Source organism: Podarcis pityusensis (assembly GCF_964106645.2).
Source record: "Podarcis pityusensis genome assembly, chromosome: 18".
Classification (NCBI taxonomy): Eukaryota; Metazoa; Chordata; class Lepidosauria; order Squamata; family Lacertidae; genus Podarcis; species Podarcis pityusensis.
The window spans coordinates 9,062,348-9,086,107 of record NC_138043.1 but is presented as its reverse complement, the minus strand read 5'-3'; the positions used below and the strand labels follow the sequence as shown (position 1 = coordinate 9,086,107).

At 46.1% G+C, this 23,760-nt stretch overlaps 2 protein-coding genes across 5 annotated transcripts in view; both read right to left on the bottom strand.

The window, feature by feature from the left end:
• LOC308467332 (perilipin-3-like) overlaps positions 1-23,760 on the bottom strand; it is a 175,117-nt gene that overhangs the window by 9,289 nt on the left and 142,068 nt on the right. For 2 of the 3 annotated variants that reach the window (XM_080988978.1, XM_080988979.1), the window contains exon 2: positions 185-254. In XM_080988978.1, the coding sequence (XP_080845104.1) occupies positions 185-232 (48 nt within the window). In that variant the 5' untranslated portion in view covers positions 233-254. Of the gene's footprint in view, positions 1-184; positions 255-11,688; positions 11,781-23,760 lie in introns of those variants that run through there. The other variant, XM_080988977.1, reaches the window with a different exon arrangement.
• ARRDC5 (arrestin domain containing 5) lies at positions 15,952-21,820 on the bottom strand. Of its 2 annotated transcripts, none has more exons than XM_080989160.1 (3): positions 21,493-21,820; positions 18,353-18,503; positions 15,952-16,556 (listed from the first exon to the last, which is right to left on the bottom strand). In XM_080989160.1, exons 1-3 carry the CDS (start codon positions 21,753-21,755, stop codon positions 16,074-16,076), a joined length of 897 nt encoding a protein of 298 aa, XP_080845286.1. In that variant the 5' UTR covers positions 21,756-21,820; the 3' UTR covers positions 15,952-16,073. The 2 variants fall into 2 exon arrangements, with proteins under 2 accessions (XP_080845286.1, XP_080845285.1); XM_080989159.1 differs by having other exon boundaries at positions 18,353-18,561; positions 21,506-21,818.

The window sequence follows — 23,760 nt, the reverse complement described above, 5'->3', positions numbered from 1 at the left end:
GGTATTTTAACAAGGCACTTCTAGAGGGACTATACATGCCCTGTACAGGTCAGATCTGCCCTTCTCGCTGATCTTTAAGAGATCCCCAAACCCTCTCCTTTGCCTTCCTCCTGCTAGGACTACCTCTGTTTCAGGGCCATGTTTGCAGCACATGTTTCACGGCCGTTGGTGGATATTCACTTACCGTTGTGTGTGGAGCCTCTTGGCCATCTCCTTTGACATCAGTAGCCATGGCAAAAGTCAAACACACCTGCAAGGCAGAGACAAAGAATGGAAAGGTGATCAGGAACGGTGGTGGGTTTTGCTTTTTGTTATTAACGCGGGCTGTATTTCGACTTGAGTGAGCGCTTAAGGAATGCTAGCTCTGACCTCTCTGCCTGACGCCCACCAACAAAGGCCTCTTACCAAGTGACAGTGTGACGCAGTGGTTAGAGCATTTGACAAGGCCCAGGGAGGCCCAGGGTTCAAACTCCCAACCTACTATCCTGAGATTTCTGGAGGGGGGAAGTGTAAAAGGTAAATTCCTGAATGGAGATAGCAAGAGACGCCTAGGTCTCTTGTTTCAGATCTCTCCTCATACACATTGTTAGTTTCCCTTTTTTATTTATTCATTTTAATAAAATGTATATACTGCTTGATAGTAGTATGACCTCTAAGAGGTTTCCAAGAAATATTAACATTATCGATAAGGTAAAGGGTAAAGGGACCCCTGACCATTAGGTCCAGTCATGGCCGACTCTGGGGTTGCGGCGCTCATCTCGCTTTATTGGCCGAGGGAGCCGGCGTACAGCTTCCAGGTCATGTGGCCAGCAAGACTAAGCCGCTTCTGGCGAACCAGAGCAGCGCACGGAAATGCCGTTTACCTTCCCGCCAGAGCGGCACCTATTTATCTACTTGCACTTTGACGTGCTTTTGAACTGCTAGGTTGGCAGGAGCAGGGACTGAGCAACGGGAGCTCACCCCGTCGCAGGGATTCGAACCGCCGACCTTCGGATCAGCAAGTCCTAGGCTCTGTGGTTTAACCCACAGCGCCACCCGTGTCCCTAAGGTTTAGTAGTGTTTTGCATTTACCTGTAGTCTCCTGGCATAACCACGTGGTAGGAGTGAGGATGAGGATGATGAAACCTGCGCTGCACATCGAAGGGATATATTATGGCTCCAATCACCCACACACCCACACCCACGTGTGCCAGTAAATGCAACGTGGTTTGCAAAACATTTGTGTCCCGCATAAGTCACGAGGTCACACCATGTGCCTGCTCATTTCTACAGTGTCTAATCGCCTAGATTAAAGATGGAGTCGAGGAGAAAAGCCACCGGAGAAAGCACTAGGCTTCGGTCCCTGTTTAAAAAGGGATTTTTAAGAGTCGGAAAAGACCTTCAGGAGCCAGTTTAGGAAGATTCCTGTCCCACCCTGTCATGCTATGGACTCTGTGCAGCCATCAGAGCATCTTGCAACAACATTGTCTGTCCAAAACTTGACCAGACCACTGAAACGTAGTAACAGCTTGCTGGGTCAGGCTAATGGCCCACGTAGTCCGGCATCCTGTTCTCACAGCGGCCAACCAGATAAATGCCCCAGAAGCAGGGCCTGAGCACATGAGCAACTCTCCCTTCCTGCAGTTCCCAACAACGGCCATTCAAATGCATTCTGCCTCTGGCACTGGCGGGAGAACACAGACATCGCGGCTGCTAAAAGGTAAAGGGACCCCTGACCATTAGGTCCAGTCGTGGCCGACTCTGGTGTTGCGACGCTCATCTCGCTTTATTGGCCGAGGGAGCCGGCATACAGCTTCCGGGTCATGTGGCCAGCATGACTAAGCCGCTTCTGGCAAACCAGAGCAGCGCACGGAAACGCTGTTTACCTTCCCGCTGGAGTGGTACCTATTTATCTACTTGCGCTTTGATGTGCTTTCAAACTGCTAGGTTGGCAGGAGCAGGGACCGAGCAACGGGAGCTCACCCCGTCGCGGGGATTCGAACCGCCGACCTTCTGATCGGCAAGCCCTAGGCTCTGTGGTTTAACCCACAGCGCCACCCGCGTCCATTATTAATTAATTAAAATTGTACGCTGCCCTTTGTCCGAAGATCACAGGGCAGCTCACAACATAAAAATACAAAATGAGAACACGCAATATATATAATAAAACAAAAACAAACCAATAACACCACACACCCCCCCCATACAAACACATTTAAAAGACCGTAGAATGTTAATCAGCCAAAGGCCTTGTTGTAGAGGAACATTTTTTGCCTGGCACCTAAAGATATGTAATGAAAGTACAAGGCAAGGGCCTTCTTTGGGAGAGTATTATGCAAACAGGGAGCCACTGCAGAAAAAGCCCTGTTCTCGTGTTGCCACCTCTCGCAGAGGAGACACACAATGAAAGGCCTCAGAGGATGATTGCAGGGTGTGGATCAGTTTATAAGATAGCCTTGTCCTCCTTAAATATCTTTAATCCTCTTTTACAGCTGTCCGAGTTGGTGGCCATCGTTGCATGTCCTTTTGACACTCCACCCCACACCTGGTGATCCTCCCAAACACGGATTAAAAAAATGCACCTCCCTTTCACCCCGTCCTAGAACAGGCTGCCTGTATAAAAGTCAACACATATCGTAAGAGCATAAAGGAGAGGCCTACTTAATCAGGGTGCACCTATCCTGTTGTCACATTGACCAACCAGGTTTCCCCAAGGGATGTGCCAAAGCAGGACATGAATGCAACAGTACTCTGCCTGTTCCTGGTTCCCTATCTGGCAGTTCCTTTAACGCCCTTTCGGTGCTTAGGCAAATATCTTTCTTTTCTGAACCCTGGCATTCCAGGTCCTCGTCCAGCATTCTGACCGTGACACCACACTGTTAGAATTCCTGCTCCGTGATTGCAGTCATGGGATTGTTGTCTTTCACATGACGGTATATGTTTTGACTCCACAGAGTGGGAAGTGACGAAAACAGGATGTTGTGTTACTGTGTTCTGTGAAGTGGGACTATTGTCCTTTGTTCTTTCTCTCTTTGCTTTCTGATGCTAGAGAGAGAGGAAGCCATGTTGCAGTGCTCCGTGTGTGTTTATATATAAATAAAGTAGATTAGCCAAAAGGCTGAGTTGCTGAGGTCCGTTACGCAACTGCACAAACTCTGCGGATCCCTAAGTGTGCCAGTGTTGGTTGGCATTGGTCGCTGTGATGTTTGGGAACAAGAAAGCTTTTGAAGCTCCCGAACGATCGACCAGGAGGGAGAGAACATGCCAGTCGGGCATGTGTCTCTGCCAGGGTCCTACTCAAGTGTAGGCCGAGCTCCTGACACACACACTGCCTTTCAAAACTTCTGCTCTTATACATCCTTTGCCTCTGGGTCCATGAGATGCAGCTAAGAGCATTCCTTTCTACTCTGATGGCAGCATCCCCTGTTCTACCTTGAAATGCTGGGGATCAAACCTTGGGCCTTCGACATGCAAGGCAGATGTTCTGCCACTGCCCTCCCTTACCAAGAAGTACAATTATTTGCATGTGTCCAACAGAAGCACCGATAAAGCAACAACTCAGTACGAGAGAAAACACCCAAGCAAGGAAAATGACACAACAGCTGATGTAATATTATCTCTCATTAAGGGTGCAAAATAGAAGAAAACAAACACTACTATCCCATTCAAATCAAACAAAAGAAAACATCATCATGCTTTATTATGTTTTATATATTGAAAGCTCCCCAGAGTGGCTGGGGCAGCTCAGACGGGCAGGGTACAAATCAATTATTATTATTATCATTACTATTATTATTATTAATCAGACAGGGACTCTCCCAGATGACTTGTTTATTGAATGCTTATCCCAAGTTGTTCTACAAAGTTTGCATGAAGGTTATATGACGTAACTGTTTAGTGAGTAAACGCTCTGAGATGTTTACACAGATGTTCCTATTAGTCCACACTCCCCTGTGCAATTTGCCATCGGTTTATGGGCTTGGGGGCTGGGGGCTGGGGGTGGTAGAAATGAGCTTCTTCTGCAAGAATGCCACATCCACTTTCAATGATACAAACTAAATTTGCAGCTGTGTGAAGTTCAGACAAAGAGAAATTAAAATAATTGTTTCTCAGCACTGCCCTTGAGGTACTATAAGATTTTGTAATAGCACCCACAAATTTATTTCTCAGGTGAGGCAATTTCAGAAAATTTAGACGCAACAGCCACTCCAGCTGGTCAAATGCTTTATGCAAGCCCAGCATGATCAAAACCAACTGGTTACTATTCCTTTTGCTCTGCTATCCTACTATTCAGAAATCTGTGGGCTAGATCCAATGATATATGACACCCTGGTATCATCTGGGCTGATGATACTAGTGCTAATGTTATTCAGTCTAGAGGTGAGAATAGCAGTAATCTCCTTTTGATTCAGATTAAGTAAATATATGGGTCTATATCATTCTAGCATAGCTGTCAACTTTTCCCTTTTCTTGCAAGGAATCCTATTCGGAATAAGGGAATTTCCCTTAAAAAAGGGAAACGTTTACAGCTATGTATTCTAGGTTTCTGCCAGATGTTAGCATTATTGTGATTCTAGGATTCTTCCGTTTGTGTGGAATAGGAGCCTCTTCCCCAAAGTCATAAAAAGAATCCATTCTAAATGTGGCGCAAGGATCTATCCAAACATAGCATGCACCCAAAAAAGCTGTTGGATTTGCCGTATTTCAGCTTTGAGATCCCCAGTGTCATGACCATGGTGGTCAGATTCCTCATCTTCAGCAGATGAGGATGAAGACTCTGAAGCAGAAAGGGAACCAGCCCCAGAAGAGCTCTCAGGTGAACCTGCAGGTAACTGCAGGTGGGCAGAGTGCTATGGTGGTTCTGCTTGTGGACTTCCCATCTGTTTGGCCACTGTGAGGACAGGATGCTGGGCTAAATGTCTCCAGCTTTTCTTACGCTCTTTTTAAATATTTCGATGTTTTAAAATCTTAGCCATTCCCACCTTGCATAGCTGCTTTCAGGGCATCCCATCATATATGTGGGGATAACTCTCCCCCTTGACTTGAACTTCAAAGTACACCTATCATCGTCTCCATCTATGGCATCAAGCAAATGTGAGCTTGTCTTATCTGACCTGGACATCTGTCCATCTTTTGTGCCTTGGAGCTTTTTTTTGCTCCATCACCTGATCCAACACGGGAGCAATTGGGCAATGCAGTTGTGTAACCTCATAATGATATTTTGTTTTCCTCAGGGACAGAGGTGGCATGAACGAGATGGGTGGATGGTTGGTAGATGGCTGTGGGCAGGTGAACCTTGTCCTAACAAAATGTGGCCTGTTCAGCCCTGCTTCCTCCACCTGTGCTACACAAACACACAGGACAGTTTCTCTAATCCATGCTGGAATATTAGATGCCCCGTCATTGCTCTTGAAGACACACCTGTTTAGACAAGCGTTCCCCTGAACTGCACTTGTGATTTCATTGTTCCAACTGATTTTAAAGAAACCATTCTAACTGTTAGGCCTCTTGTTTGTTTATTTCACTGTATATTTTTACTAAGGATGTTTTAATGTTTGAATTTAATTTTAATTATACATATACAGTGGTGGTACCTCAGGTTAAGAACTTAATTCGTTCCGGAGGTCCGTTCTTAACCTGAAACTGTTCTTAACCTGAAGCACCACTTTAGTTAATGGGGCCTCCCGCTGCCGCCGTGCTGCTGGAGCACGATTTCTGTTCTCATCCTGAAGCACAGTTCTTAACCCGAGGTACTATTTCTGGGTTAGCGGAGTCTGTAACCTGAAGCGTGTATAACCCAAGGTACCACTGTAAAAGCAAAATCATATCCAATCAAACAAGGCTCAGTAACGCAATCATTAAAATTATTACAATACAGTGGTACCTCAGGTTAAGAACTTAATTCGTTCTGGAGGTCCGTTCTTAACCTGAAACTGTTCTTAACCTGAAGCATCACTTTAGCTAATGGGGCCTCCCGCTGCCGCTGCGCAATTTCTGTTCTCATCCTGAAGCAAAGTTCTTAACCCGAGGTACTATTTCTGGGTTAGCGGAGTCTGTAACCTGAAGCGTCTGTAACCCGAGGTACCGCTGTATGCATTTATTGAGAGCATTTGCACCCCACTGTTCAGCCAAAAAAAAGTCCCCAGACCGACTCACATGTAATTAAATTATTAAAACAAGGCAGGCCCTGCCTGCAGAGTAACAATCTTAAAAAACAACAACCCACGACACACAAGGGGAAGGGGACAGGAAGAGGGGGAAATCAAACACAATATATTGCATATTTTATCGCAAACTTACTCAGAAACTGGGGAGGCGGGTGGCGCTGTGGGTTAAACCACAGAGCCTAGGACTTGCCGATCAGAAGGTCGGCAGTTCGAATCCCCACGACGGGGTGAGCTCCCGTTGTTCGGTCCCTGCTCCTGCCAACCTAGCAGTTCGAAAGCACGTCAAATTTGATTCCCTCCCTCTCTTTCTTTTTTCTTTTCCTTCTCCTCCTGCGATGAGACTACATTTTAATATTTTAATGTTTCAATATTTTAATGTTGTATTTTTAATTTTGTTTTTAAGTTGTAATCATTTAACTTGTTTTTATTATTGATTGTAAGCCGCTCTGAGCCCGGCCTTGGCTGGGGAGGGCGGGGTATAAATAAAAATTATTATTATTATTATTAAAGTGCAAGTAGATAAATAGGTACTGCTCTGGCGGGAAGGTAAGCGGAGTTTCCGTGCGCTGCTCTGGTTCTCCAGAAGCGGCTTAGTCATGCTGGCCACATGACCCAGAAGCTGTACACCGGCTGCATCGGCCAATAAAGCGAGATGAGCGCCGCAACCCCAGAGTCGGTCACGACTGGACCTAATGGTCAGGGGTCCCGTTACCTTTACTACTCAGAAACCATTTTGGCATCGAAGGGATCTACAAATGAAACAGCAAAAGAGCCCTGCTGGATTAGGCCAAGGGACTATCTAGTCCAGCATCCTGTTTTCCCCCAGGGGTCAACTGGATGTCTTTCTCAGAAGCCCACAAGCTGGTGATGAGGTCCCTAGCTTAAGGTTACCAGACGTCCCCGTTTCCCGGGGAACAGTCCCTGGATTTACAAATAAGTCCACATACAAAATCCATTGAAGTTGAAAAGTGTCCCCGGATTCATTGGAAAAAATCTGGTAACCCCTACCTGTCTCCTGCTGTTATTTCTGAGCCACTGGTATCCAACTATGTTGTTTTCCTGTGCGTATTTTACATCGTAAGCCACTTCGGAGCAGGGACCTATCTTGGTTTGTTTGTTTTGTTTTTTATAAAAATAATCTTTTAATTAAATTTTCTGTTTTACAATTTAAAGTACTCGTTTTTACATCCTCAAGATACCAGTGACTTCCCTTCTTCTCTTTCCATGGTTCATTTTGCATATCGTAAATCCCTGCATATTTTACAAAAACGATACCATTCAGTATTCCATTATTGCATCCATCAAAACTTATTTACACTGTTGAATTTATCTTAATGCTGCCACTGTTTCCAGCTGTACAGTTTCCCCCCATTTATTCAATAAACGTTTCTAGATGTGTGTTCTTCTTGTTCTCTTATTCTATACGTTAAGTCTGCAAGTTGTACATACTCTGTTAGCTTAAGTTGCCATTCTTCTTTGGTTGGGACCTCACTCATTTTCAATTTTTGGGCTAACGAAACACGGGCTGCAGTAGTGGCATACATAAATAACCTTTTTTGACACCTGGGAACTTCAGTCTGACTTGTCCCCAACAGAAAGGACTCTGGGGTTGTTGTTTTTTTGGGGGGGAGTACTTTTAAACATTTTTTTCAATTCATTATGGATCATTTCCCAATACTCTTTTACCCTTTTCCAATTCCACCACATATGAAAGAATGTTCCCTCTGCCTCTTTGCATCTCCAGCACTTATCTGATAAAGTCTTATACATCTTAGCATCAGGGACTTGCCCAACCAGTTCGGTACTTTTTTTGTAACACACCTTGCACATAATAAGTAAGTGCTGCAAGTGAGGACTGCAACCAAGTGTTGCAGCGTGGTGCTCTGTGCTTCAATATTCCAGACACTCCAATCCATTATCCCTCCTCTCCATTCTCCATTCCTTCTCCCCACCCCCCACCCCCACCAGTCAGCCACCATCCCATGGCAGCTGAGCATGCTCAGTCCTCACTGGTCTGTTTTGGGGGCTGCCCCACCAAGGCTTCGTGCCTCCCCTAAATATTATTTGCACTCCTTGGGGTTCCCCCAAGCCTGCCAAAATGTGTGTGTGCATCCTCATGCCCCTTGCTTGTCTAGATGCGAGGATAGTGCGCTCTCTCTGTGTGTGTCTGTGTGTAGAAAGTAGACTCCTGAAACATTTACATTAATTGCTCTGTCCACTTTTGCAGGTGGCCCCAAGAATATTGTCAAAGGTTGCCCATGCCTAGGTTTCAGCAAAGGGCAAGGTCTTGCATTCGGCGGAGGAGCTGGAAAGGAGTCAAGGATGGTCAACAGGCTAGTGGAATTAGTGGACACCCCTCCCTTCATTGGACCTCGAGCCCAAATCCACCTACCCACCCACTTACGAGTAAAGCAGCCTGTTCCTCATTACACAATTGGCTGCTAACAACCTGTGGCACACCTTGCATCAGTCCCTTGCGGGATAGGAAGGTAATGATAGCTTCTGATGGAATGAGTCGGCTGCAAGGATCTGAAAGGCACCCACGCATCTTTGCGGCGGGGGAATAATTAGGTCCAGGGCGTCCTTCCAGAATGTGCCTTCCATACCCGCCATGTCCCCTTGCCTTGTCATTCTCCAGGACCCACAAGGCGGCTCAGCCACCAGAAATAAGACAAAACAAACAGGAATGCTTGAGATAGACCTTTGGACCTGCAGGTGTTGCTCAACCACAACTCCCATCCTCCTTGGCCATTGGTCATGCTTGCTGGGGCTGATGGGAGTTGGAGTCCAACAACAACAGGAGGGCCACTCTTTCCCCATCCCTGGTGCATACGAAAGCTTACAGGCATATTTCTATTCTGGCCAGCCCTACTATTAGGGAGAGCAGGGGTGGAGGACATTTGTCCCTCCATGTGTAGCTCTGCAGCAACAACTCATCATCATCCCTGGTCATTGTCCAATGCGTGCCAGGATGATGAAAGTTCAGCAGCTTCTGGAGGAGCAAAGGTTCGCCACATCTGTCCTCAGGTTAACTAGCAGCCCATTTCCCAAAAGAGCAAAGTCTAAACCATGCTGTGAAAACAATAGTCTTGTGGGCACCTTAAAAACAGGCAAATTTCTTATAGCACAAGCTTTTGCTCATGCTACCAAAGTCTTATACAGTGGTACCTCAGGTTAAGTACTTAATTCGTTCCGGAGGTCTGTTCTTAACCTGAAACTGTTCTTAACCTGAAGCACCACTTTAGCTAATGGGGCCTCCTGCTGCCGCCGCACTGCCAGAGCACAATTTCTGTTCTCATCCTGAAGCAAAGTTCTTAACCAGAAGCACTATTTCTGGGTTAGCGGAGTCTGTAACCTGAAGCGCATGTAACCTGAAGTGTATGTAACCCGAGGTACCACTGTACTAAACAGTGTTTCTCAAACTTAGGTCTCCAGCTGTTGCTGGACTGCAACTCCCATCATCCCTGACCACTGGTCTTGCTAGCTGGGCTGATGTAGTCCAACAAGAGCAGGAGACCCAAGCTTAAGAAACACTGTGCTAAGTTGTAGGGGAAACCTTTGTCCCTCCAGATGCTACAAATCCCATCATCCTTGATCATTGGCCATGCTTGCCAGGGCTGATGGGAATTGTAGTTCAACAACATCTGGAGGGACAAAGGCTCGCCACACCTGTATTCAAGTCCTGAGGTGTGGATCAGGGACAGAGAACCTGAACCTGTGGTCCTCCAGATGTTGTTAAGTCAACGGTTCCTATCAGCCCTGGTCACTGGCTATTCTGACTGGTTCTGATGGGAGCTGGAGTCCAGTAACATCTGGAGGGCTGCAGGTTCCCCATCCTGGCTGTAGCAAGAAAAGGGTGCAAGCTATTCAGAATGTTCTAAGCTGCTGTGCCAAAGTATGGATTTCACACAGGACTAATGAAACGTCTGAGCAGCAGTTCTGATCTTTAAGGTTCAAGGTTCGAAAGAGTGTAAAGAGCCAGAAATGTGAAAGAATGAATTTGAACTGGAAATCCTTCAAAGTTCTGCCCCAAAATGAATTTAATACGTGCTAAGTTCACCAGGCAATTATGGAAACCACTTTCGGGTGTAGTTCAGAGATTCCTGACCTAACTCTGTGAACTTCAATGAACTGATCTAGTAGTTCATCCCAAGGGTCCCATGCCACCACTTGAAAGACCCTCAACCCACATACGACACTCAGCAAACATCAGATAGTGGGAAGATGGGGAAGGGGATAGGAGATGATAATATATTCATAGAACCATAGAATTCTAGAGCTGGAAGGGACCCTCAGGGTCATCTAGTCCAACCCCCTGCAATGCAGGAATCACAGCTGAAAAATTCCTGACAGATGGCCATCCAATCTCTGCTTAAAAACCCGCAACCATCTTCTGAGGTTGTCAGTTCCACTCGTCAAACTGCTCTTAGTGTCAGGAGGTTCATCCTAATGTTTACATGGAATCTCCTTTATGGTCATTTGATACCATTAGTTTGAGTCCTGCCCAAACTTGATTTTATGACAGCCCTTCAGATATTTTATGGTGGCTAGCCTACCACTCCTCAAGTCTTCTCTTCTCCAGTTTAAACATCCCCAGCTCCCTCAAGTGTTCCCTATAAAGCTCGATTCAAGACCAGTTTGTCGATATCCTTCTCAAACTGAGCTGCCCAGAACGGGACACAGGACTCCAGGTAGGATCTGACCAAGGCAGAATACAGTGGTCCTATTATTTCCCCTGATCTAAGGAATTAGGCATAAGAGAGCGAGGATCTTCCCGATTTCTGGACTAATTTATGGTTTTAAAAGTTGAAAACCCAACCAACCCTTTGAATTGGGCTCAGCGACCGATGGTGGGAGCTGGTCACCTCAGTGGAAACCAGGATGATATTATATTCCAGTTACTTCAACCTAGCAGGGGAATCCTGCAACCGGCTTCCATTTCCTCCAAATGTGGTTCAAAGACATCACATCTCTAGGCTGAGTTGCAGTACTGTAGTCTTAAACTGGATGTTCCTGAGACATGAGTGATGATACAAAGATCGAAGGATGCTTGTGCAGTATCGGGGACTGCTCTAGTTTGCACCCCCCCCACCCCCCCGCATGCCTGGTAAAACACAACCCCCATTAAGGGCGTTGCTAGACGTTTCAAAGATCTCAGGCACAGACCCACAACACCAATCTGCAAAGTGCCTCTTTGGGACAGATCTGGGGAAATCCTGTTTTTTTCCATTGTTAAATAGGCACAAAAAGTTCTTCCAAGCTTAGGCTAACCCTCCTGGTTCTCTCGGACGCCATAGAAATGTCGTCCCATTTCTATGTACCTATTTAGCACAATTACATCTCACCATATTATTTTCTGGGCTGCCATTACAGTTTCTATCCCAGATTCCCATGGAAGGAAGAGGTTCTCCCCCTCTCCATTTTCTCCTCCCAACAACCCTGAAAGGTAGGTTATGCTGAGAGACAGAGGCTGGTCCCCAAGGTCTCCCAGTGAGTTCCATTAAGCTGCCCCTGTCCCAGCACAATACCCCACCAGCCTTACCTGCTCTTTATGATTCTTCCTCTTGGCCCCGGACGAGTCCTGTGCTCAGCTGACGCGCCTGAAATCTTCTAATATAGCTAATTGCCAGAGGCATGTGATGGGTGGAAGGGGAGGAGCTCAGCCAGGGAGTTTCCCACAGCTTCCCAGGAGCAACAACTGGGGGTGGGACATTGCAACATCTGTACGAATCGCAGCACCGCCTTGCAAAACTTTCAGTGCGCTTTGCTCATTGCAGTGGTTGCCTGGACTTTGAAACTAGGTGAGAGGTGACAGATCCCAGAACCGTCCAGTAGGAGGAGTCCCCGCTCCCCAAACAAGGGCGTATAAATGGGATAATCCGGGTCAATTACCTATGGAAGCCCTTTCGGTTAGGGCTAGGCAATCTTGGTTTTAGAGAGTAGACTTTACCTGTTGCAAACACAGGCAGAGAGGAAGGCTTGCCGGTGAGGAAATCATAATGTTGTTTGTTGCAGGAAATAGCCAGCCTGAATAGAAAATGATTTATTTTCTTTTTTTATTAGTTTTCCAAATTTATAACAAACATATCCACAAACAAAAAAAGAAAACATCGAAAAACAAGCAAACAACATATATCCAAACTGTAAAAAAAATCCACTTTTGTTATTGTTGGGTGACTTCCTCGAATCCCCCTGGCTGAGTTTCCATATAAATCATTGTGGCAGTTTTCCAAAACTAGTTTCACATAAATTTACTTGGTCCATTAACATCTTTCTTTCTTTTCATTTTGACTTTTATCCATAGTGTTCTACAGCATCACATATTTAAATCCTAGGCCAATCTGATACTCGCAAGTACCGGTAATTCTATTTAAGTTACAGTGGTACCTCGGGTTACATATGCTTCAGGTTACATACGCTTCAGGTTACAGACTCCGCTAACACAGAAATATTACCTCGGGTTAAGAACTTTGCTTCAGGATGAGAACAGAAATCGTGCTCCGGTGGTGCGGCAGCAGCGGGAGGCCCCATTAGCTAAAGTGGTGCTTCAGGCTAAGAACAGTTTCAGGTTAAGAACGGACCTCCGGAACGAATTAAGTACTTAACCAGAGGTACCACTGTATCTTAACATATTTGACTAAATAATCTTTGAATTTCTTCCATTCGTCTTGGTACTCCTCCTCCTTCTGGCCGCGGACTCTTCCGGTCAGGTCAGCTAGCTCCGAAAAATCCATCATCTTCATTGAAAAGAAAATGATTTGTTAGCCGCCCTGAGCCCAGCTTCGGCTGGGGAGGGCGGGATATAAATAAAATTTATTATTATTATTATTTCTTGTTCTATTCTACAGAAAAAAGGAAGGCAGCTGTGCTTGCTCCTCTGTTCCCTCAGAAGATGAGACCTCTCATCTTCAGGTGTGTGTGTGTGTGAGAGAGAGAGAGAGACGGACAGACAGACAGAGACAGGTAGAGGCAGGGAATCGAGCAGTCCCTGATTGGTCAACTCATGCAAACCCCACTTCTGAAAGCTGAGATTCACCAAAAGCTCCAGCATATATGGGCAGCTGCAGATGAAAGTGAAGGGTGAGTTGAAAGCACACAGCTCCCCTGATTCCTGTGTGTTAAAGGTGCTGGGAACCATAGTTCTCTGAGGGTCAAATAACAGCTTCCAGGGATCTGTTTATGTGTCAAAGGTATGCTTTACTGTAAAAAAAAAAAAAAAAGGTAAAGGACCCCTGGACGGTTAAGTCCAGTCAAAGGCGACTATGGGGTTGCGGCGCTTATCTTGCTTTCAGGCCAAGGGAGCTGGCGTTTGTCCACAGACAGCTTTCCGGGTCATGTGGCCAGCAGGACTAAACCGCTTCTGGTGCAATGGGACCCCGTGATGGAAACCAGAGTGCACAGAAATACTGTTTACCTTCCTGCCACAGCAGTACCTGTTTATCTACTTGTGCTGGTGTGCTTTCAAACTGCTAGGTTGGGACAGAGCAACACGAGCTCACCCCGTTGCGGGGATTCGAACCGCTGACCTTCTGATCGGCAAGCCCAAGAGGCTCAGGGGTTTAGACCACAGCGCCACCCACATCCCCTCTTTATGGTGTGTTTGCAGCCCTTGATTTGAGGCGGGGGGGGGGTCACCAACGATCAACCTCAGAACCCTGTTGTCAGTGGTGAGAAAATCTCCTCTGTTACAATGATCACCTTTTTTTTAACAAAATGCTGCATGATTGTGAACAAACAAACAAAACCTCTAAGCTGTTTAGAAAAATATAAAGCAAAATGTTAAAATCATTGATAAGAATCCAGCTGAAAAATAGGTACAGTGGTGCCTCGCAAGACGAAATTAATTCGTTCTGCGAGTTTTTTCGTCTAGCGAATTTTTCGTCTTGCGAAGCACGGTGTCGGAAAAGTTTTGGAAAAGCTTCAAAAATCGCCAAAAACCTCAAAAAAAGGCTACCACACCGCGTTCTATGAGTTGCTCCTCGAAGTCAAGTCGCAACTGTATTAACGGTGTTAAGAAAAAGGAAACAAACTTGCAAAAAACGCAAGACGTTTTTGTCTTGCGAAGCAAGCCCATAGGGAAATTCGTCTTGCGAAGCAGCTCAAAAACCGCAAAACCCTTTCGTCTAGCGAGTTTTTCGTCTTGCGAGGCATTCGTCTTGCGGGGCACCACTGTACTTAAAATCGTTTAAAAGATCATTTAACGTCAAAAGCAGCTAAAAAAGAGATAAAGCACATCTGGATAAGCTTGCCTAAACGAAACAAAAAAGGTTTTATGCAGGGTGCTGAAAAAGTAAACAACTGATTTCTTACGAGTGTGGGTGGAAGGGAGGTGCAGTTATAATTCGTGCTTCGAGGATGGCCAGATATGGGGTGGAGCATCAAAAGGATGGATAATGTTGGCCACCAACTTGGATAGCTTTAAAAAGGTTTGGACACATTCTTGGCAGATACGCCTGTCAATTGCTGCTGGCCGCAATCACCACATTCTCTTTCCACCATCAGAGGAAGTAATGTCCTGAATTCCTGTTTCTGGGAATCACAAGTTTGGGTTCTGCTTGTGGGCTTCCAATTGGAACATCTGGTTGGCCACTGTGAGAACAGGATGCTGGACTAGGTGGGCCATTAATAATAATAATAATAATAATAATAATAATAATAATAATAAATTTATACCCTGCCCATCTGGCTGGGTTTCCCCAGCCACTCTTTGTGGCTCCCAATATTAAACACGATAAAACATCAAACATTAAAAACTTCCCTAAATGGGGCTACCTTCAGATGTCTTCTAAAAGTCAGACAGTTGTTTATTTCCTTGACATCTGGTAGGAAGGCGTTCCACAGGGTGGGTGCCACCACCGAGAAGGCCCTCTGCCTGGTTCCCTGTAACCTTGCAATGAGGGAACTGCCAGAAGGCCCTCAGTGCTGAACTTGTGTCCGGCTGAACGATGGGGGTGGAGACGCTCCTTCAGGTATACTGGGCCGAGGCCATTTAGGGCTTTAAAGGTCAGCATCAACACTTTGAATTGTGCTCAGAGACGTACTGGGAGCCAATGTAGGTCTTTCAGGACCGGTGTTATATGGTCTCGGCGGCCGCCCCCAGTCATCAGTCTAGCTGCCGCATTTTGGATTGGTTGTAGTTTCCGGGTCACCTTCAAAGGTAGCCCCACGTAGAGCGCATTGCAGGAGTCCAAGCGGGAGATAACTAGAGCATGCACCACTCTGGCAAGACAGTCTGATCATTAGCCTGAATCAGAAGGCTCCTCTTATGTTCTTATGCTTGCAAAATGATTTCATTCTACCCTGACTTTTGGACCTCAAAGAGGCTCCTGAGGCAGCTGATGCTCCCCCAAAATAAACAGACATAAATCTCACTATATACGTGTGTGTGTGTGTGTGTGTGTGTGTGTGTAAAAGGTAAAGGGACCCCTGACCATTAGGTCCAGTCATGGCCGACTCTGGGGTTACGGCGCTTATCTCGCTTTATTGACTGAGGGAGCTGGCGTTCAGCTTCCGAGTCATGTGGCCAGCATGACTAAGCCGCTTCTGGCGAACCAGAGCAGTGCACAGAAACGCCGTTTACCTTCCTGCCGGAGCGGTACCTATTTATCTACTTGCACTTTGGCGTGCTTTTGAACTGCTAGGTTGGCAGGAGCAGAGACAGAGCAACGGGAGCTCACCCTGTCGCGGGGATTCGAACCGCTGACCTTCTGATTGGCAAGTCCTAGGCTCTGTGGTTTAACCCACAGCGCCACCCACGTCCCCAATGTGTCATTTTCTTAGAAGCCAAGAACAGAACCAGAAAGGGTCATGAAAACGTAAACATAAACTTTAATTCACCTGGGTGGTTCCAAAAACTATGAACATCTCTTGGTAAAAGGAGTCTCTGGAGTGCTGGAGCCATGATCCTTCGCCCTAACACTCTTTGTATTATTCCTGAACATCTGCGATTTCATTCCGGATAATGATGGGGATCTTTGCCACCAAGGTGCTCATGCACCAAGGGAAGTGGACGGTGGCTGTCAACTCGTACCCAACATCCATGATGTCGTCAGACTTCCATGAGCTGCTGACGGACATGACTTTGGGCAGGGAGAGGGTGCTGTTGATCTTGGTGGTCTCGCAGGGGGACCCTTTCCCGATGTGAGACTCCAGCCGCATCATCTCCTCACGCTGCTCCAAAGTGCGCTTCTCGGCCCGGAGGTTGAAGGCCTTGTAGAGGACCACGGTGTGCAGGGCAAAGACCACTTTCTTGATGGACTTCCCTGTCCGGTTGGTGATCTCTGTCGTGAAAGTGATGTCATCTCCTGGCCCGTAGATGTTTTTGCCAAGGGAGAGGCGCAGGGTGATGGGGGAGCTCTTGAAGCAGCAGTTGTACAGGAGGGCCTTCTCGACTTCCACCACCAAGGGGAACTTCAAAGCCATCGGGCAGCGGGAGAAAAGGGGATGCAAACACCGGGTGAATGTAAGAAACAGAAGAATTTCCTTGTCACTGAAGCAGGCCGCGGCCAAATCACCCATCATCCATCTAACCCTGGCTTCCTCAACCCCGGCCCTCCAGATGATTTTGGCCTACAATTCCCATGATCCCTAGCTAGCAGGACCAGCGGTCAGGGATGATGGGAATTGTAGTCTCAAAACATCTGGAGGGCCGAGGTTAAGGAAGCGTGATCTAATCTATCTCATGTTTGTTACGCATTTTGAGCACCTCCTGAGATACCGTAACCACATTCTGCATGATGGTTCCTGAGATCAATGAGATTTTAGCTCATGTTGGGATATCCCTGGGCACCCTTTTGAATCAAATGGCAGGCTGAACCTTTCAAAACTGTGCTGGTTTTAACCAAACCTTGCACGATGGTTCTTTGAGATTGTTGAAATATATACCAAAAATCCATTTGAGTCGTGTGACTCAAATTGGGTCTGCTAGACCCATTTTTTCTAAAGCGAGGTGGACAAAAGTCGCTTCTGGAGCTATCCCCCCAAAATGTAGGTCCACTACAGAGCATAAATGAAACTTATTCATATCAAATACAACATTAAAACTTCAGCAGTGTTCTGTAGTGGTTAGTGTGTCACACTAGGACCTGGGAAAGACCAGGGTTGAGTCTTCACTCATAGGGTGACTTTGGCCTGGTCACTGGTCACTCTCAGTATAACATACTATACAAGGTTGCTGTGAAGATAAAATGATGGGGATCTGGAAAACTGTGCATGCCACCTTAAATTCCGTGGAGAAAAGGTAGGATATGAAACAATAATACAGTGGCACCTTGGTTTAAGAACAGCTTAGTTTATGAACAACTTGGATTAAGAACGCTACAAACCTGGAAGTAGGTGTTTTGGTTTGTGAACCTTGCCTTGGAAGCAGAACATGTTCTGCTTCCTGTTGAGTGTGTTCCATTGGTAAACTGAGTCCCCTGCTGCTATGTGAAAGCACACCTTGGTTTAAGAACGCTTTGGTTTAAGAACGGACTTCCGGAACGGATTACCGGTAAGTTCATAAACCAAGGTGCCACTGTAGTAGTAGTAGTAGTAATAATAATAATAATAATAATAATAATAATAATACTACAGTCGTACCTTGGAAGTCGAACAGAATCAGTTCCGGAAGTCCGTTTGACTTCCAAAATGTTCGTAAACCAAAGCGTGGCTTCTGATTGGCTGCAGGAAGCTCCTGCACTCAATCAGAAGCTGAGGAAGCCCCTTCGGAAGTTCAGCTTCCAAAAAAAATACCGTATTTCTCCGTCTATAGGACACCCCCATGTATAAGACGCCCCCTATTTTGGGGGACTCATATTTAAGAAAATGGGGGGAGATGGCGCCCCATGTATAAGACGCCCCCTAATTTTTTTACTATTTTTTTGGGGGGGGGGACCTAGTCTTACACATGGAAAAATACGGTAGTTTGCAAACAGGAACACTCACTTCCGGGTTTGCAGCATTCGGGAGCCGAAACGTTTGAGAAGCAAGCTGTTCGAAAACCAAGGTACGACTATAATAATAATAATAATGGACTCGAAATTTTAGAAGATTTGTGGTGTCCGTGGATAGCGGAAAAACGGAAATTGGCCAAGCTGAAGAAGGGAAGGGAGGATTCAGTCGTAGACCCATAGAACTGTTGCGTTGGAAGGAATCCCCATGGGCTCATGTAGTCCAGCCCTCCTGCACTGCAACTCGCTTTGGACCTGCATCTCTGAGAGACTGACCTCTGATATGACAACGTCCTGCCTGAAGACGGAGATCCCTTGAACCAGCAGGTACTTCTTCTGCTTCCGGAGAATAAGCTCCCTCGTTGCGCAGACGCCTTGGAGGAAGTAGCTGATTCGTCCGACCCGGCTAGTGAAGGTGGAAGGGATCCTGGGAGGCAAGACGAAGTGGAAATCAAAAGGGTGGACACCCGGACCCAGCCAGTTCCCTGCAGGCCAAAAAGAAATTCTTCTCACTTTCTCTTCGTTTTCTGCGGTTGGAGCTCTTTGTGACGTGTGAGCCCTGGGAAGTCACTGGCTTGAAATTGTCCCTGTGAGGACTAGGCTAGAGCAATATTCGGGTCCTTCTGTGCTCTATCACTGAGCTACAGCCCCTCCCCTAAAATTAAAGTAAGGTTCCAGTCCTCATTGTTCTGAATAGAAGCCTGGTTCAAATACAAATAGACAGAGCCAGGCCCCTGGTCCAGCTAGCTCAGTATTGTCTAGCCCATGGGAGACTGTAGCCCATTAACTTGCAATCAAGTTAATTCTTAACTTGCAATCAAGCTAACTTGCAATCAAGTTAATTCGGCACACCTTCTTTTACACACTTATTTTGGTTCTGCCTGGAGGCCAAGGTGCTCATTTTGTGAAAGATACTAGGGAACTTGTTATGATGACTTCTCAGCTATAATGGCTCTCTTCCTGTGCTCAGAGGCCCTCTTGCGTTCATTATCAGGTCCTGCAATCCACATCTGGGGAGGGAAGTCTCGTTTTCAAACCTGGGCCTTGTTTATTTATTGCAATTTTTTTTAAAAAATTGCTGGCATCTCTTCTTGAGATAACAGCAGAGTGCACCTCTGGGACTGGAGAATCACAGCGCCTGCTGTGGCTGCAGAGACAGGCAACTTGTAACTGCAGCTTCCTGAGTTGCTTTTGCAGGGAGTTGGGCTAGATTAAAGGTAAAGGTAAATGACACCTGGACGGTTAGGTCCAGTCTCAAATGATTCTGGAGTTGTAGTGTTCATCTCGCTTTACAGGCCGAGGGAGCTGGCGTTTGTCCACAGACAGCTTCTGGGTCATGTGGCCAGCATGACTAAGCCACTTCTGGTGAACCAGAGCAGCGCACGGAAATGCCGTTTACCTTCCCGCCGGAGCGGTACCTATTTATCTACTTGCACTTTGACGTGCTTTTGAACTGCTAGGTTGGCAGGAGCAGGGACCGAGCAACGGGAGCTCACCCCGTCACGGGATTCGAACCGCCGACCTTCTGATCGGTAAGCTCTAGGCTCTGTGGTTTAGACCACAGTGACACTCGCGTGATTAGAAACTAGAGGCTAGATTAGAAGTTCCCAAACTGATTTGGCCTACCATCCCCTTTTCAGAAAAAAATAATAATTGTTCAGTGCCCGCCCTGGAAATCTACTGCGACTGAACAGACAACTTTGTGCTCTTTTATGTATTTATATCTCTACTTATGTCCTACAACATAGTAAAGAAAGGTGGTGTTGTACAATTATAAAATTATTAAATAACATTAAAAATAACCCTAATGAGAAGGATGAACCTGGTGCGCCGCATCAATTTATTAATGTTTGGCTCTATGTTACATCAGTAAGAGTCATTATACAACAGATAGGACATGTACAAATGGTTTTTAAAACTCTTTTTCTTTCTTTATGCTTCCACTGCCCCCTTATTTTATTCAACGTCTCCCAATTGCACCTGAGTTGACTAATGCCCCCCCCCCCCGGATAATGCCAGCTCCCCCCCCAGGGGTGGTAACAGCCAGTTTGAAGAAGAAGAAGAAGGAGGAGTTTGGATTTGATATCCCGCCTTTCACTCCCCTTAAGAAGTCTCAAAGCGGCTAACATTCTCCTTCCTCCCCCACAACAAACACTCTGTGAGGTGAGTGGGGCTGAGAGACTTCAGAGAAGTGGGACTGGCCCAAGGTCACCCAGCAGCTGCAGGTGGAGGAGCGGAGATGCGAACCTGGTTCACCAGATTACGAGACTCTTAACCACTACACCACACTGGCTCTCAAGTTTGGGACTAGATGACTCTTAGGACCCCTTCCAGCTTCACAATTCTATTATCCTCCCCCTCCAAAAAAACAAAACAAAATTACAAACATCAAATTCAAAATCCATATTCATTTTCTAACATAAGCCTATTACATAGATTACCTAAATTAAAATATATCTAATTGCTCTAGGCTTCCCTTGGCTGTATGTAAATACAACGCAATTAACAAATTATATTATAAATGATATTATAGGTTCCCATATACCCCCCCACTCCCCTTCACCAATGTGTGATCTCAATATTTTACTTCTTCCATCTTGTTGTGTTGTTATAATTTAAGAATTATTCAATTGATTCTATTATTATTTCACAGTTCTATGATGCTATGGGATCCAAAGGAAAGTGGAGCAATACGTTTGGCATCTTGCTTGGCTGCAAGGAGGTATATGTTTATATCCCTCCCTTCCCTCCAAGGAGCTCATGGGGGCATGTGTGGCTGTCCCCCTCCTCATTTAACCCCCCACAACAATCCTGTGAGGTAGGTCAGGCTGAGAGGCAGCGGCTGGACCAGGGCGTTGTGGCTGATTTGAACACAAGTCTCCTAAGTGCAACCAATACACCATCACTGGCTCTCTTTTCACACCCCTTGCCCCCCCATCCCTTAACTGCTCCTGCTAAATAAAAAGGTTTTTTTAAAGTTGAGACCATACTGTTTACAATTAAAATTTTATTTGTCTGATGGACACTGTCAATTATGGGTCAGATCTACTATATAATATTCTAGGCAGGGCACTAAACTGTAAGGGTTATATTCATAGAGAATCATATTCTTTTCACAGAAATGCAAGAGGATGTCATGCACATTTTTCAATTACGTGTTAAAAGAATATGATTCTCTATGAATATAACCCTTACAGTTTGGTGCCCTGCCTAGAATATTACATAGTAGATCTGACCCATAATTGACAGTGTCCATCAGACAAATAAAACATTGTAGAACCCTTTAAACCTGTAAATGAGGTAAGAACAGCCAGCATTTTAATTGTAAACAGTATGGTCCCAACTTTTTTTTCCTATTAAGATCTGTCTCCCCATTTTTTGTGCACAAATAAAAGGTTTAAGCAGCAACAGTCAACCCTCTTTCCTCACGCTCTATCTTGAAAGTTTTTGTCTTGTGGACGTAATCTGCCTTGTTGACGCAGGTCCCGGGCTGGCTGTAGTCCTTCTCGACGTCGGTCTCTTCGATCCACTCAAGGTAGCCCCTTCCGATCAGCTCGACTTTCACCAGGGGGTCCACCAGGGTGCTGTGGAGGCTGAGAACCAGCTGCCCTTCCACCACTGAGCCGGCTACGTACACATCCTTCGGAATCACCAGCTCGATAGACTTCACCACCGACATGGGTGGCCCGGAAGGAGCTCCGGAGACTGTTCCCTCCGATGTCTAGAATCCCTGCAAGGGCTGCGTTGGATGATGTCAAAGGGGCTTGTGACGTCACAACAGTGTGTTTCAAGAAAGAACAGCTGCTTGCAGAGGGAATGTTAGAATTCCTGCTCCATGATTGCAGTTATGGGATTGTTGTCTTTCACATGACGGTGTATGTTTTGACTCCACAGAGTGGGAAGTGACGGAGACAGGATGTATGTGTTACTGTGTTCCATGAAGTGGGACTATTGTCCTTTGTTCTTTTTCTCTTTGCTGTTTGATGCTAGAGAGAGAGGGAGCCATGTTGCAGTGCTCCGTGTGTGTTCTTATGTAAATAAAGTAGATTAGCCAAAATGCTGACTTGCTGAGGTCTGCGGATCCCTAAGTGTGTCTGTTGGCATCGGTCACTGTGATGTTCAGGAAGAAGAAAGCTTTTGAAGCTCCCAAACGATCAACCAGGAGGGAGAGAACATGCCAGTCAGGCATGTGTCTCTGCCAGGGTCCTACTCGAGTGTAGGCTGAACTCCTGACAGGGAACCCAATAGTGACACCATTTAAAGCCCTTGAATAGTCAAGTTACTTGGTATGGGGAGTTATGGGGTGTTAGGGGAGGGGTAGTACCTCTGGCTACTACAAGAGACACCACCTTGCTGACAAAGATACATATAGTTAAAGCTGTGGTTTTCCCAGTAGTGATATATGGAAGTGAGACCTGGACCATAAAGAAGGCTGATGGCAGAAGAATGGATGCTTTTGAATTCTGGGGCTGGAGGAGACTCTTGAGAGTCCCATAGACTGCAAGAAGATCCAACCTATCCATTCTGAAGGAACAGGTAGGTAGCCATGTTGGTCTTCCCTAGTCGAAACAAAATTAAAAAACCCCTTACAGTAGCCCCTTAGAGACCAACTAAGTTTGTTATTGGTATGAGCTTTTGTGTGTATGTACACTTCTTCAGATACTGATTTCCTTCATTCTGAAGGAAATCAGCCCTGAGTGCTCACTGGAAGGACAGATCCTGAAGCTGAGGCTCCAGTTCTTTGGCCACCTCATGAGAAGAGAAGACTCCCTGGAAAAGACCCTGATGCTGGGAAAGATGGAGGGCACAAGGAGAAGGGGACGACAGAGGACGAGATGGTGGGACTGTGTTCTCGAAGCTACCAGCATGAGTTTGACCAAACTGCGGGAGGCAGTGGAAGACAGGAGTGCCTGGCGTGCTCTGGTCCAGGGGGTCACGAAGAGTCGGAAACGACTAAACAACTAAAGAATAACGACACGTACCTCTGGTGAGGGACAGGGTTTTAAGGCCCTATTAGATTCAGCAGGGCTTACTCTCAGGTAAGTGCAGTTAGGCCTGCAGCCTTTGTGACCCAAGTTTTGGGTCCTTTTTAGGTTCAGGATGTCACTGCTTTCCACCCCCCCCACACACAATATTTGAAAAGGTCAGCTTTGTACTTAAACACAAATTGGCCAGGAACTTCATTGTCTGTGTCTTTATTAATTTAAAGAACAAGAAACTGGTGGTTGCTTTAACTTTTTGATATGTGGTGATTTGAATCATGAGGATGAATTAGAAGAACAGCTGAGTCTTGCTTTGGAATTGAGGACTACATTAGACTTTCTTCTGCCTTTTCATTTTATTTTGTTCTAAGGGCTTATTAGAGATATTGTGTAAGTGTGGTGTCCACTCCCTAAAAAAACAGTCAAGGTTGACAACTCTGGGAAACAGTGGGGGTGTGTGTGTGTGTGTGTGCCAGAGAGATCTGTGCACCACGGCGCCGGATATGTTTAAGACGGCCCTGGCTAACAGTGGTTTGACTTAACCCCCGGAGGCGGAATCCATTGTCTCTTGATGGATGCCAACAATGGGTTACCTTTCTGACCTGCCAAATCCTTCCACCCCATGAATCCAAAGCACACCTGAAGTGCATAGCTCCCCCGCAAAGAACCTTGGGAAGTCTGTTAAAGGTGCTTGGGACTGTA

Excerpts from the sequence above, each read along its gene's own strand:
- ARRDC5 (XM_080989159.1), bottom strand. The coding sequence starts at position 21,755 with ATGTCGGTGGTGAAGTCTATCGAGCTGGTGATTCCGAAGGATGTGTAC. Across the intron at positions 18,562-21,505 it reads AAAAACTTTCAAGATAGAGC|GGAACTGGCTGGGTCCGGGT; the intron begins GTGAGGAAAGAG and ends TTTGGCCTGCAG. Across the intron at positions 16,557-18,352 it reads AGGACGTTGTCATATCAGAG|TTCCCCTTGGTGGTGGAAGT; the intron begins GTCAGTCTCTCA and ends ATGGCTTTGAAG.